Source organism: Lutra lutra, chromosome 6, assembly GCF_902655055.1.
Source record: "Lutra lutra chromosome 6, mLutLut1.2, whole genome shotgun sequence".
Lineage (NCBI taxonomy): Eukaryota > Metazoa > Chordata > Mammalia > Carnivora > Mustelidae > Lutra > Lutra lutra.
The window spans coordinates 15,472,498-15,487,568 of NC_062283.1; the positions used below are offsets into that span (position 1 = coordinate 15,472,498).

The 15,071-nt window shown below is 40.5% G+C and overlaps 1 protein-coding gene across 5 annotated transcripts in view; it reads right to left on the bottom strand.

The window, feature by feature from the left end:
• Positions 1-12,304: 12,304 nt before the first annotated feature.
• Positions 12,305-15,071, bottom strand: part of HIVEP1 (HIVEP zinc finger 1) — a 142,260-nt gene continuing 139,493 nt past the window's right edge. For all 5 annotated transcript variants that reach the window (XM_047733030.1, XM_047733029.1, XM_047733032.1 and 2 more), the window contains exon 9: positions 12,305-14,067. In XM_047733030.1, the coding sequence (XP_047588986.1) occupies positions 12,886-14,067 (1,182 nt within the window). In that variant the 3' untranslated portion in view covers positions 12,305-12,885. The remainder of the gene's footprint in view (positions 14,068-15,071) is intronic.

Sequence of the window (15,071 nt, forward strand, 5' to 3'; positions counted from 1 at the left end):
CATAATCTCAGGCACTGTCTTCTTGGGAGCCTGCACGTAACTAGTGTCAATGTGACCACTTTGTATCTTTCTTAAATAATGTAGAGTATTAAAAAAAATCCTAGGGATGGGGGGCACCTGGGTGCCTCAGTTGGTTAAACTTCTGACTCTTGATCTCAGCTCTGGTCTTGATCTCAAGGTCGTGAGTTCTGTCTCCACATTGGGCCCCACACTGGGTGTGAAGCCTGCTTAAAAAATATAAAGTGTAGAATATTTACCTTCTTTGGACATCATTTTCCTCATTTTCTGAATGGGAAGATTGGAGGAGTTGCCTTAAGCTCACTTTTTACATCTAAAATTCAGTGATTCTTAAAAACACACCCAAGACTTAAAATAATAAAGTGATCTAGAATCAAACCACATAGCTCTCTGACAGATCAATTGTTTCCAATCACTCCTTAACAATTTAATTTGGATAGCCTCCTGTCCCAGTCGGGCATAACCTTGAAGTTGCAGGCAGTGAAGGCGGCCCCAATACAAACACAGCAGAGATGCTAAGAGGCACTAGCCTGATTCTGTGGGGTTTGGGCTCCTCCCAGATCCTGGAGTTTAATTGTTCTATAACACTGGTCTCTGGGCAGGCCTGGGCTCCATGGCCGACCCGGCTGGAATCTTCCTTTAGGAAAATTCTCTGCCCCCACTTCCTGCTAGATTCTACCAAGAAGAAAAGCAAGTATGGACAACCTGGGAAATGAGTACCTTTCCCTTAGCGGCACGCTCATCAGCTGCAAATAGCACACACATCTCCCCCATCACCCGCCACTTTTTTTTTTTTTTTTGCCAGCGGACAGCCCATCTTCTTGACAATGTTCAGGAATGTCTTCACTTTTTTGAACGTATAGTTAGAAGAGTTCACGTAAGCTACTAGAAATAACCTGTTTGGTTGATTCATTTTACTTCTGCCTTGTCTGGTTTTCCTGCAAAGCAAAAACGTTAGAAACATTTTAAACACAGCACAGCAGTTTACAAAAGGGTGCAAGTGGGTTTTAGCATAGATGAAGATCCGACATCGTTTTGTACACAGTAGGTGCTTAATGAGTATTTGCTGGATGACTGTTGAGATTTGTCTTCTTGCAAAGCATTCAAAATCACTTGAAAACTCTCATAATCAGTGCTAACATTTATTCAAATGTTTCTAGGCATGAGAAATTGTTAATTTCTTTACACACTGTCCACTTAAACTTCCAATAGCTCTTTCAGGGGTATACTTCCTACATTTTTAATATAATAAATAAATATAAAGTATTATAATAAATAATTATATTTCCAGATATAATTGACATATAACATTGTGTAAGTTTAAGGTGTACAAAGTGTTGATTTGAAACCTTTGTAAATTGCGATGTGATTGTCCTTGTAACATTAACTAACACTCTAACACTTCTACCACGTCACAGAATTAGCATTTCTCTTTTTGTGGTAAGAACGATTAAGATCTAGTCTCTCAGCAACTCTGAAGTTTATAGCACAGTATTGTTAATCATAATCACTGTGCTGCACATTATTAGGCCCCCAGGACGTATTCACCTACTAGTTGCAAGTTCATATCCTTAAACAACATCTACCCAATCCCCCAGCCCCAGTCCCTGGTAAACATCATTCTGGTTTCTGTTTCTTCGAGCTCTGCATTTTTGGATTCCACATATAAGTAAGATCATACAGTATTTATCTTTTTCTCTCTGACTTAAACTCACTTAGCGGAATGTCTCAAGGTCCACTCCTGTTGTTAAATGACAAGATTTCCTTTCCCATGGCTCCATTACATATATAAAAATAATTATATATAAATATCACATTTTCTTTATTCATTCTTCCTTTGCTGGAAACCTAGGTTGTTGCTATATCTTAGCTATTGTGAATAATGATGCAATAAGCATTATTATATATATATTATATATATAATATATATAATTATTATTATAGTAAGCATGAGGGTACTTACTTTTGCCCTAAAGGATAGATGAGAAAATTGAGGAAAAGAAAATAAATAATTTAATAGTTAGCTGGTAAAGTGTCAACTTGGGAATTGAATTTAAACAGTTGGTTCTTTTTTTTTTTAAGATTTTATTTATTCATTTGACAGACAGAGATCACAAGTAGGCAGAGAGGCAGGCAGAGAGAGAGGGGGAAGCAGGCTCCCCACTGAGCAGAGAGTCCAATGTGAGGCTCGATCTCAGGACTCCGGTATCATGACCTGAGCTGAAGGCAGAGGCTTTAACCCACTGAGCCACCCAGGCACACCCGCCCCCTTTTTAAAAGCTTTATTTATTGAGAGAGAGCTTGAGTGGGTGGAGGGTCAGAGGGAGAGAAGAGAGAAAGAATCTCAAGCAGACTCCTTATTGAGTGTAGAGCCCTTCAATGGGGCTCTATCTCATGACCCTGAGTTGATGACCTGAGCCCAAATCAAGAGTGTGACGCTTGATCAACTGAGCCACCCAGGCACCCCTAAGCAATCTGTTCTTAAGATTTCCTTGTTTTGGGGCACCTGGGTGGCTCAGTGGGTTGAGGCCTCTGCCTTCGGCTCAGGTCATGATCCCAGAGTCCTGGGATCGAGCCCCGCATGGGGCTCTCTGCTCAGCAGGGAGCCTGCTTCCTCCTCTCTCTCTCTGCCTGCCTCCCTGCCTACTTATGGTCTCTGTCTGTCAAATAAATAAATAAAATCTTAAAAAAAAAAAAAAAAGAATAAGATTTCCTTGTTTCCACATGTACTATGTTACTTGTCTCTACATGTAATACTTAAAAGAACTAAGACTGAAGCTGATGTTTTGATTTGATAAACAGATAAACTATGGAACATACACTATCTATGCTAATCATTTGTTGCAATGTGTGGCTTATGAAGCTTGAGGTATTTTTTGTGCATCCCTTCTTTCTTGTTCCTGTTCTGTTTGATCATAAATTTGTGAGATGAGTCACAGCAGTTAGCAAAGTAATCACTGGCCACTGAAATAAGCCAAGATTAAATGAAGGCTCATTCTCCAGCCGACTGATCTAGGTGGCCCCTAACTCTGGACAAAATTGTAATGAAATGCACAAGTCTTACTAATTGGTTACTTTATATTACAAATCATTTACAAACCCATTCAGCCCGCATTCTACCCACTGGAGAGGAAGTTACTTCAGTGGCAATGGTAAAACAGTAGCCATGAAAGCTTTCAGTGCTTCTAAAACACAATAATGAAAGTCTGTCACAAAATATTTTCTCTATTTCAGCTGAAATTCAAAAGAATATAGGACTCTACCTATAGAAGTTTTAAATTGTTTTGACGCTGTTTTGTCTTCCAAATCCCTCTCTTTTTTGAAGGATTTCGGAAAAATGACAACAAAGAGTTCACAGGAATTTGTTTAGTTACAAAACAAAACAAACAAAACATTTTCCAGGATAGGCCCCTGGGGTCCCTGTGTCAGTTCTGATCGTTATCTCCTGTTTAAAGAACCTTCAGAGCATTGACCTGAAGGCGTTCAGGGTTGCTCAGGCGTCAAAAAGGATTGATGTACCATGTACTAAACATTTTACAACTATTTCCAACAGAGGCCGAGACAAAGAAAAATATCTTATTAAGCATTTCACTTCACGGTCATTCACAAAATGTAGTCGCTAGTGATCGGGATCTGAAATTCATTTTGAAAAAGGTGAGTCGTAAAAATTATTTTTCTCCTCGTAGATTATTTTCTGAAATTCAGTTTCTTATCAGCAACATTAGGAGTTCAAAAGGCGGCAACCCCTGGGAGATTGAAATGGTGCCAGTTATTTTATCAGAATAGTTAATATACTTTCAACGAAGACTGGTTCTTACCATAATTACGATGATGATGATACGTGGTTGGTAATAAATGAGCAGACTCAGCATGAAATCTTACACTACTACTGGAGAACTACTTCTAGTGTATATGAGTGTGGAAGTAACAGAAAGTGTCTCAATGTATAATGGATGTATAAAGATGTTCCAAAAGAACTAAATTCAAAGGTATCAAAGGACACGATTGCTGAATCAGAACGAGTCTTAACATTTGACCCGACTGGGCAAAACTAAGCCTTGCTATTAGCAAAGCAAACTAAGCATGCCTGGCTAATTGACTGATCTCAAAGCTGGCTTTTCTTTCCATGATTGACCTCCAGGAATGTAAAGTCCTGTTGTCTTTCACCTAACATGGTTTCCTTAGATCCCATTTGGCAACATTCATAGGTAAATAACTAAACATACTCTCTTTCAAGTAACTGAAAACGAATGAATGAAAGATGTCTTGTCTCCAGCAAAACCAACTACATAACAAATATCTATTGGTCTTTATATTTATAAAACCTGCAAATACGTGGGCGTTATGAAAGATATCTAATTATTCACTACTATAACCCAGATTCCAAAAGTGAGTTCTGGAAGAAAATAAGAATTAATTCTATATAGTTACTTCTATTGGTTTATTCCGAGATACGGAGTCATTTGCTAAGGAGATCAATTTTTTTTCCTCTCTTACTTGTTCTGTAAAAAGAATTTATTAATGTCTTCATTTCCTTCTAAATTCTGATCTTTGCTTTCTTTGCATTATATTTAAATAGTATAATTTAAGACATTTTAAAAAGTACAATTTGATGCTGCCTCTTGCAGGAGAAACACGTTTAAAAAATCTTCTCTATCAAAAGTAACAGAAAATTGCTCTATTTCTTTTTGAAAATATTTCTGAAAGGATCAGAGTCAGAGATTTTATAATATAATGTTATGCTGTGTTCAATCCAAATGTATATCCGAAACAATGTGAACCGATGTTCAACTTTCCCGTCATTTGGCTTTTACCACTATAAGATGTGTAACAAAGACATTTTTCTGAATAGTGACTAATAATTGAAACCTAATACACTTTGGAAATTTACACCTTTTATGCTTGATTGGGATTGTCACTTTGCATTGCTATTTTATCTCCTGCTATTTAAATTAAATATTTCTTCACTAAATATTTTTATGACTCCTGTTATATCAATTATGAGAAAGGGCATAGAGAAAGGTTATAAAATCTAATATCTATACAAATATGCATGGCACTGGATGTACTCATTTCAGTCGGAAATTTAAATGGGATGTTTTATGAATACTAAGTAGACTTTCACCTAGAAATGAATACAATACAACCCAATTACTATAAATCATTACTGAAAAGCAATATGGTACAGTGGGGAAAAAAAAAGACCTACTATTCAATCCCAGCCTCACTAATTTGTTACCCTTAGGCAATATTCTCAGCCATAAAATGGGAATAACATCATATAACAATTGTCGTAATTATCAAAATTAGGAATACTGCATTATATATAAGGTTATCTATAAGACTTGTTCATAAAATAGACATTATGTATAAGACTTGTTCATAAAATACTCCACTGAATCCATCGATGATCTCAAAACTTTTGTCTGTACAGATACCTTATTAGTTTAAGTAAGAAAATTTACCTAATTCTGAAAATGAATTTCTCATATCCTTTTAAGCCAGGAAATGTTCAGCTTTAATTTGGAATTTCATCCCAATAACCTAAGTCTGCTACATCTTTTCAGCATGGCACGTGGTTTGGGTGATGAGGAAATAAAACGGAAAGCTTACCTTTCTTCCATCATTCACCCCAATGTGCAGCCCCACACCTACCAAAAAAGCCAGAGCCGCCAAAGGATAGTGTTCCACGTGTTGGGATATAGCCTTCATTTCCAACGTAACCTCAGGCATTATTGGAAGGAGACAGCCCTAACTTCTCAGAGAAAGAAGCACAGGCATGAGAACACTCTTATTCTAGGTCACGGGGACTTTTTAATTAAAAAACGGCCCAACTACAAAATAAGCAAAACGTGAGTCATGACTCTGAGAGATACACCTGCCTGGTCCTTCTCCCTGCTGTGAGAATGTGGCTGGGGCCACTGGTCCTAGTTTCTGGAGCTCTTCTCAGCTGCAATTGCCCATTCCCAGAGCAGACACCGTCCCCAGCACCCAAGTGCTCGGAAGTGGTGTTCTTGTAGAACTCGCTTCAGAAGAAAGTGGAGGGGAGAACGGTTCGGCAGCCCCTCTCCAGGCTAGTTGCGGATAGATCTTAAAGGATTGGTGAAACAGCAGAATTTTTAATATTGCAGTCTTCCCAGAAGATATATTCTTCTATGTCTGGTTATTATGCAAATGTGAGTTTTAGTTTGAGAGCCATGAATTCCCACTGGCTGCTGGCTGTGAGGCTAATCCTGGTTTTACACAAAAGTTAATGGAGACCTGGCATTTCCGTCACAATGGTCTGCTCTTTTTTTCATAATCCCCAAACTCTCTCTCCCCTACTGGAAAGATAACTTTATGGTTATTCTTTCTTTATTATTATTATTATTCATTATGATCCCTCTGTATTATTTCTGCTGCTGTGACTCTCCGGGAGTGCTTTTTTCCCCATCATGATGAACCGTCCATGTGCTCCTGCCTGTGGTCCTCTCACCAAGGCCCTTCCCAAGGCTTGGCCTCCAGAACCTGATGGCCTCAAAATGTGCTCATTTGTCTCTATATTGCTCAAGCCTGGGGTCCAGAAGTCGCAGAATACTCAGGTGGCGTTCGGTCCACGAGACAACAGAGCATGGTGATTTTTGTAGGCGGGTCTAACTAATGTATTTCTAATATCCCCAAGACAATGCTTTTTGGGGGGGGGATGGATAAGAAAAGCACATATTGAGCTTTGTATAAATGAAACTGCTCCATTTTTAGTACAGTTTAATTTTCCCTGTTGTGTCTTAGATCCAGCCCATCTTTCCAGCTGGTCCATTCTTCTTGCACACTGATCTTCTTCTGTTTGCATGGTCAATAAATGTCTCCTGTAATTTTATGGAGTCCACCAATTAAGAAGAAATACTGTGGCCAGCTCGGTAATGGATCAAGTGTTTCTGCTTTCCATGCTCCCTGTATTATTTCCTTTTCCTCCTCACTTCTCTGGCTTGTTATTGCCAGCTCCTCCCCTAAATTATTCTCCCATTAAAGAAATGACACTTCTTCCCTCGCATGAATGACTCTGAGCCCATGAGTGCCCCCTTCACGTGAGGAGCCCACACACTTTTTTTTTTTTAAGGTTTTTATTTATTTATTTGACACACAGAGGGAGAGCATAAGCAGGGGGAGCCGCAGAGGGAGAGGGAGAAGCAGACTCCCTGCTGAGCAGGGAGCCTGATGCTGGGCTCAATCCCAGGACCCTGGGATCATGACCTGAGCCAAAGGCAGACGCTTAACCCATGGTGCCTCCCAGGCACCCCAGCCCACACACTTTTAATCATCTTCAATTCTGTCCCCGTTCCCACAGTATCACCATGGCTATTTCGGGTGCTTGCTAAACCACTAAAACATTGTCTGCTCCCTTCGTCTTGATCCTTCTTCCTGATTCCTGCACCTTTGCTTCTGTGCAACACCACTGTCATGCAATCTACATTCAAATACCGGCTCCTGCCGCAGCATGATGAAGATTCAAAACAACGAGAGAGGCAGCCTGCTTGTCTATAAAGTGGGAAGATAACCCTTGCCTTGGTCTGAGATTACCAACAACACATAGCAGGGATAAATACTGGTTGCCCTCCACATCCTCTGTCCATAATGTCCTTCCCTTCTATTGCTTCTGCTTAGTGAAGTTCCTTCAAGGCCAAGCTTAAATGTCACATGCTTCATAAAGCATTCCCTGATCAATTTCACCAGCAGCTCCCCCTTAGTTGCACTACTATTCCCGGTTGTCCAGTAGCCTCCTTATCTTTGGCGATATGTTCCAAGACCCTCCCCCCTAAACAGTGGATGCATGAAACCACAGATGGTACCAAACCATCTATTTGCTGTTTTTTCCAATACATAGATATCTATGATAAAATTTAATGTATAAATGAGGCACCATAAAAGATCAACAGTAGCTTTTTAAAAAAGATTTTATTTATCTGAGAGAGATAGAGGAAAAAGAGGGCACAAGCAAGGGGAGGGGGAGCAGCAGCAGGAGAGGGAGAAACAGACTCTCCTCTGAGCAGGGAGCACAACGCGGGGCTTGATCCCAGGACCCGGGGATCCTGTTCTGAGCCAAAGACAGATGCTTACCTGACTGAGCCACTCAGGTGCCCCAACAGTAACTCTTAACTTAGAACAATTATAATGTACTACAGTAGAAGTTACTTGAATGTGGTCTCTTTACTCTTAAAATAACTTACTGTGGCATATTCACCCTTCCCGTGACGATGTGTGTTGAGATGATGTGGGATGAGTGACACAGGCACTGTGGCGAAGTGTTAGGCTACTATTTGCCTGCTGAGGAGGGGCCGGGGAGACACCTGCCTCGGCCAAGGTTGACCGCAGGCAACTGTAACCACAGAAAGCGAAACCACCAATAACGGGGAACTACTGTTCCGCTCTTATGCCTCTTGAGATACTGTCTTACACTTACTCTTCCACCAGAACTTAAGCACCTAGAGGGTAGACACCTAATTGTATTAAATTTGGAACTCCCAAGTGATCTCTATATTATTGGTACTAAATAAATATTTGTTGAAAGCCCTTGTGAATCTTCTCCTCCACTTAGATGGCTTGCCAGGCATATTATTTTTTTTTTAAAGATTTTATTTATTTATGAGAGAGAGAGTTTGAGTGTGTGTAGGGACAGGAGAGGGAGAAACTTTAGCCAACTTCACCCTAAGTCTGGAGCCTGATGTGGGGCTCCATCTCACGACCTTGAGATCATGACCTGAGCTGAAACCAAGAATCTGATGCTCAGTGGACTAAGACACTGAGGCATCCCCCACCCAGGCATAGTTTTTAAGTAACATAGTCATCTCAGCTATTTCTGTTCTATTGCTTAGCGTTATCTCTATTCGAAAGTCCCAAATCCAACTCCTCCTTCAAAATACAGCAGTCCCCAACATACGCAAATCGTTCTTTAATTACTTAATAACTTACCTCTCAAAATGTTTAATAGTCTGTGGTTTCTAAGACGTGTGTGGTCTAGTATTATTCTCTAGTTTATATGGCCAAAGTCTTAGGCAGGCATGCTCCTTTGGTGTAGAAAGTGTGCCTTCTAATTTCTTTTGTACCTTGCATTGTATTGGAGTTGGTTGGTACTTAAAAGAAATGTTGGATTTGGGGTGCCTGAGTCTGCTTCAGGCCTGAGCCTGGTTCAGGGGACAGGGAACATCCTCCAGTAGTTTATATCTCTGCTTTAACTCTGATGTCTGCGGTTCCTTCCACAGAACCTTATATATGCAAGGTTCTAGATGACCCCGACATAGGTAAGCGCCTCATGACTTTCAGATTCTAAAACGTGTAGAGAAAAATATTTTACCATTTTTTGCTTTAAATTTGTTCTTTTTTTGTAATCATGGCAGAGAGTCAGGGTCATTAAAATACTATAAATACTATAAAATACTATATATAAACTTTTGTATCATACATAATACCATATATATCTTCACTGAAATATTAAATAAAGTCATGGGAAAACAGTTTGGAAGAAGATTCTTGTCTTAGATTTAATATCCCATGCTTAGAATTTATAGGTAGTTTGGAGACAAAATTACTTTAATGGAAGTCACCTTTTGGTGTTGCTTACACATGATCTCAAAACATAAGCTTAATAGAAAAGTAAAGAAGAGCACTGATGTTATATTTTGATATATGCATCAAGAAATACCTTGACAGTCTTCCAACAAAAATAATGAACCTCTCCACGAGCCTTGTTAAGTCCTACCATTTAAAATTCAGATAAGAGATTAACAAATAAGAGTGTTATTTATACTGCTCCCACGAAATGAAAGTCATGGCTGTATTATGAAAAAAAAAAAAAAGAAACAAAATCTCTTTATGAAATATTATCAGTTAATTATCATTCTGAAAACATTAAGTACCATTGTAGCCTAAAGTTTGGGGAATGAAAATAGGTTACTTGAATGCCACTAACTTAGGTTAACGCCACACATTTTCATAAAATAGATATACCAACCTTTAAAAACTAGAAAGATGACCTTTTTTTCCTTCGGAAGTTTTATTAGATAAGCTTTATTAATTTTTTTAAAGTAATCTCTACACCCAATATGGGGCTTGAACTTGAGACGCTGAGATCAGAGTTGCACACCCTACTGACTTAGCCAGCCAGGTACCAACCAGACTTTTGGTTCCTTAGCTATTTTCAACACTTCTGAGAGTGACATTGCAGTGGGTTCCTACAAGGAGATACTGAAATTGTATCACATTATGCTTTTTACCTGTTTGGCTAAGAACTTATCACAGGGGTTTGTTACCGTCATTGTGCTCTAGTTTTCTAGTGACCTGGGTCTTTCAGTACAAGAGAATAAAAGTCAGATGTAGGCTCACCAGCTCTCTGGGTTGCATTATTTGAAAGTTACTTATATTTAAGAATAACAGTGCTCGTGTGGTGTATAAACAATGAATCTTGGAACACTGAAAAAATAAAATAAAATAAAATAAAAGAATAACAGTGCTCTGTGGGAAAAAATGACTTTGCAGAAAGTGTTCAGAATTATTCCCTAATATTTTGTTTATGTGACTATTTCAAAATATAATGGCCCAGACTTGGGTTTCTCACTTAGCTGCGTATTTCAAATGTTAGCAAACTATTTGAATGTCATCTTGAAGTATTAAAGTCACTAATATTAAAGGTATGTGTATAATTTAATGAATCTTGAAAAGTCAAGACTACAAAAGAACCTTAAGATGTATTACAGCATTATGAAATTCTCAAGGGAGCATCCAAATACATCAGAACATTTGGTATTTGGTTAAATGTAGAAAATTTTTCAAATTAAGAAAATTCTATCCATACAAACTAAAAACAAAAACAAAAAAGGACAGCAACAACAGCAAAAAAAAAAAAATTCCCAAATTCTGAGCATTACTTTTGAGTTTAGAGAAGTTGTACATACCTAAAATATGATTCTAGAATGAAAATGTTTGCTATACTGCTTTGAAATGTTAGGCAAAGTGCAATAGAAAGTATAATAGAAAGCATGACATAAAGTTAAGACATGAATTTTGAGAAATCTGACAGATAATGGACCTCATTTTCAACAACTATATTGACAGAGCAATGCGATTCTTATAAATAAGTTTATAGAATTCTTTTCCAATCTATCTTGGAAAAAAATTTTTTTTTGTACTTTTGATAATTGTTAATCTGTCAGTAAGTGTAAATAAAAATTCAAACATGCATCAAAAGCATCACAGACCCATCTAAACCTGCTGGGGCTAGACTGCATTCTAGAGATCATAATTTAGGCTCAGGGCATGCAGGCTAAGATGGCAGGTGCCTTTCTCAAAGTCACAGAAAGACCTGTACAGCAGGTCTCCAGTACTTCCCCCAATAGTCTGTTGTCTCACCAGCTTTGTACCCTTGATATCCCCATGAAGGAGTGCTTTAAAAAATCTGAATACATTGCCTTAATGATATGCTACATATTCAATTTCAATATTAAAACACTTTCTCACAATCTAGCATGTGTAATGCTTAAGTAATAATGCAAATCACTGCAATGGGAACTGTGAATGTTTTCTGAACGAGTAAGGTAGTTAAGCCTTATAGGGCAGGAAATAATCATTTCTAAAGAGTCACATGAGTAATTTAGAAGTCTGAGTTTGGTTCTGTCAATTTTGGACCCTCCGCATTGTGCGTTTGGCCAGAGAGCTCTCTGAGCATCATCAGTAGGACTTCCTATGAGGGAAAGAGCCAGTGGGTAATGAACAGACCTGAGGGCGGAGCCCGAGAGACCGGGTTCACAGGCCTCATCCAATTGTTGTTGTTGGTTTTTTTTTTTTTTTAAGATTTTATTTATTTATTTGAGAGAGAGAGTGTTCACAAGTAGGCAGAGCAGCAGGCAGAGAGAGAGGGGGAAGCAGGTTTCCTGCTGAGCAGAGAGCCCGATGTGGGGCTTGATCCCAGGACCGTGAGATCATGACCTGAGCCGAAGGCAGAGGCTTAACCCACTGAGCCACCCAGGCGCTCCCATCCAATTGTTATTTTATGTTTACCAGAAATTGTTACAACAGCATTTAGGAACTTTGCCCATTCCAGGCTGTATGCTGTATCTATGTGCCGGTGTTTATGAGTACTGAATCTTTTAGAAGTTAATACCTATGAAATGAGTTCTCAAAAATAAGTATTGTAAGTTTCACACGTTTCTCCAAAATAAGGGTGGGTGTGAGTGTGGAAAGAATGTGACCGATGGTTCTTTTCTGAAATCAGATTACTGATCATGGGTATATAAAGAAGGCACAACTTAGGCAATGGTAAAGTCAGTAAACAATATTTTACTGAAACATTTCATGACACAGAAAATCTGTCTGAAGTGTAAAGTTACTGTCTTACACAAGAAGGACAGACCCATTTTCAAAGACTAATATGAATACAATAAATATGGAGTTTACATACTAATTTATACACAGAAACTCTGCCCCACAGCCATAAAAATTTATATTTAACAATGCAACATATAATTTAATCATTTGATTTATTTGACAGGTTTTTCTTTTTTCTAAACACAAATAACTACCTGGTTTTCATATACATATATAATATATATTTTATGTATATAGATATTCAACAGTCTGTACAGCTTCTAAACATAAACTCCTAAAAGGCACAAGTGTCTATACAACATGTACAAAAATGGCTGGAGCGGACATAAAACAACAATTATTGGTCAAAAGTTCATGATTGCACAAAGATTAGTCATGAGTTTATGTCAGAAAAATGTGCTTTAAGGAAAGGAGGGTTTTCAAAGAAACCTTTAAGTGTTATATAAAAAAAAACAACACCACCAAAAAACCAAACCAAACCAACCCACCCCCCCAACCCCCAGTAAAGAGCCCCTAGGTCGCTATCACAAGCCTGTCCTCATCGTCATCACTACTCACGTCGCTGAACTGGGCGGCGGCCTGCCTCCGGGGCGGTGCTGCGGGCCTGGGCGCCGCTCTGTCCGGAGAGAGGGTGGGCCGGCCGGGGGGCTCCGGGAAGGCTTCCGGACGCACCTGTGGAGGAGGCTCGGCGGCACAGGCCACTTTGCCCTGCCCCGGCGCGAGCTCGGGCTGGGGCTTCACATGATTCACGGAGGCGGCCTTCCCTGTGTCTGCTTTATCCGAGCCATCGGGCCTGGCCGGGTCTCTTGTGGGGGCAGAAGGGTCTGGAACTTTTTTTGCATTTGCCCGCTGGACCTGAGGAGACCCCTGAGGAGAGGTGGTCCCGCCGCCTTGATGGGCGCCGGCTGCCGGGACGGGCTTGGGCGGCGCCTCCCGCGCTCTGCTGTGGGTGGGCAGCATTTCGGGGGCGCCCGGCGTGTCCACGGCGGCCACTTGCCCGACCGAAGGGATTAAGGTAGGCAGCGCGATGTTCAAGATCTGGAGGCCTGGAATGTGCGCTTGGGGGCTGGGGCTGCTTTGCGAGGAAGGGTTTGCGGTCAGAACCTGCAGCCCCACGGCGTTGAGGGCGAGCCCCGGCGGGTGCACTTGAGGGGCCACGTTCGTGTTGGTGAGGCCCAAGATGTTGACGGTCTCCATGCTCAGGGATGGCAGCGGCTGCAGGCCCGGGGTGCTGAGGTTCGGCAGGCCCGGCACTCGGATTTGGCCAATGGGGATACATGGCACGACGCCGCTTAATTCGGCCACTCCCGCGGCGTGGGTGGTGCCCGAAGCCTCCGTGGCCGAGTCCCCGGGAGCGCCCACAGTCCTGTGAATGACATTGACGGCTGGGATCGTCAGCTGCATTGGCCCAGCTTGGATGGGTACAAACGTGGAGTACGTGAGGCCGGCAGGTACCACGTGGATCCCCCCGACTGGAACCATATTATAGGGTGTCCTGGACTGCTGCTGAGAATGCAAAGGAAGGTGGCTGAACAGATGAGTCTGGGGGGAGGGCAGGCCTGCAGGCGGCTGGAGGGTCACTTGCTGCTTCTGTTCTGGACCGTCGGGCTGAGGCAAGGCCCCCGAAGGAACCCCCGCTGCTGTCTGAGGGCAGCGCTCCGCCGCAGGAGGAGGAAGTCTTACAGACGCTGCGCTCTGAAAGGCAGGACACAAAACCCTTTTACAGCACGGCTCTCTCAGTCACGGAGCTAAACTGCTGGTATCAAATCTATTCTTCCTAACCAGGCGGAAGCATGTATATTTGTATAAAAATTACAACCTTGCTGAAAAGGATGTTTTCATTAAAAAAAAAAATAAACTGCCAACTAAAAAAAAAATCTATTATGTCTTTAATCTTGAGTACTAGTAACAGCAACACATTTTGTATACTACTTTGCAGTTTTCAATCAAATTTCCTGGGTATCGTTTCATTTATAGGAAAGTTAACCTTGTGGCATAGCCGTAATTACACTGTTGTTGTTCTACTTCTGTTGTGGTTGTTGTTATTGACAGGCATCACCAGCTCTACCTATTTTAGAGATTAGGAGTTAGTGAGAAATTGCGACACTAGCTGGCTATGAATGTCAACTCCAAGGGAAATTCAACTGGAGGATTACTCATTTTTTTAAATAAACGGTTGTCATTAATTTAAAAAAATCTGCAGTTGTTTATTTATTCCTTTGTTCCTTCATTCATAAACTTACGAAATGTCTACTGAAAACCAGATTTCCAGGCACTGCGAGGTGTGTCAGTGATTTTAGGCTAGAGAAGACGAGAGCGCAGGTGGCCAAATCTGGAAGTCGAAAAGGGACAAATCTTGCCAATCTCCCTCCCGAACGAGACTATCACCTAAATATTAGCTTTTTCTTGATAATATCTACATTACAGAGTTACATTAACACATATGCTAACTTAAATATCAAATATGACTTAAGTATTAGTGCAATAAAGCTAAACTATATTAATTTAGAATAGTCTCTAGAAAGCCAAGCTTGCACAGTCTGCATTTTTCTCCAGGGTTACCTCCCAAACCAAAATCTGCCCTGTTTTAAAATATATCCTATGACCATCGTCAATCCGTACTTGAGGTAAGACAAGTGTCAGGGAGATGACTATACTCATCACAGATTTAAATATTCCTCATGAGCCGCGCCAGGGGT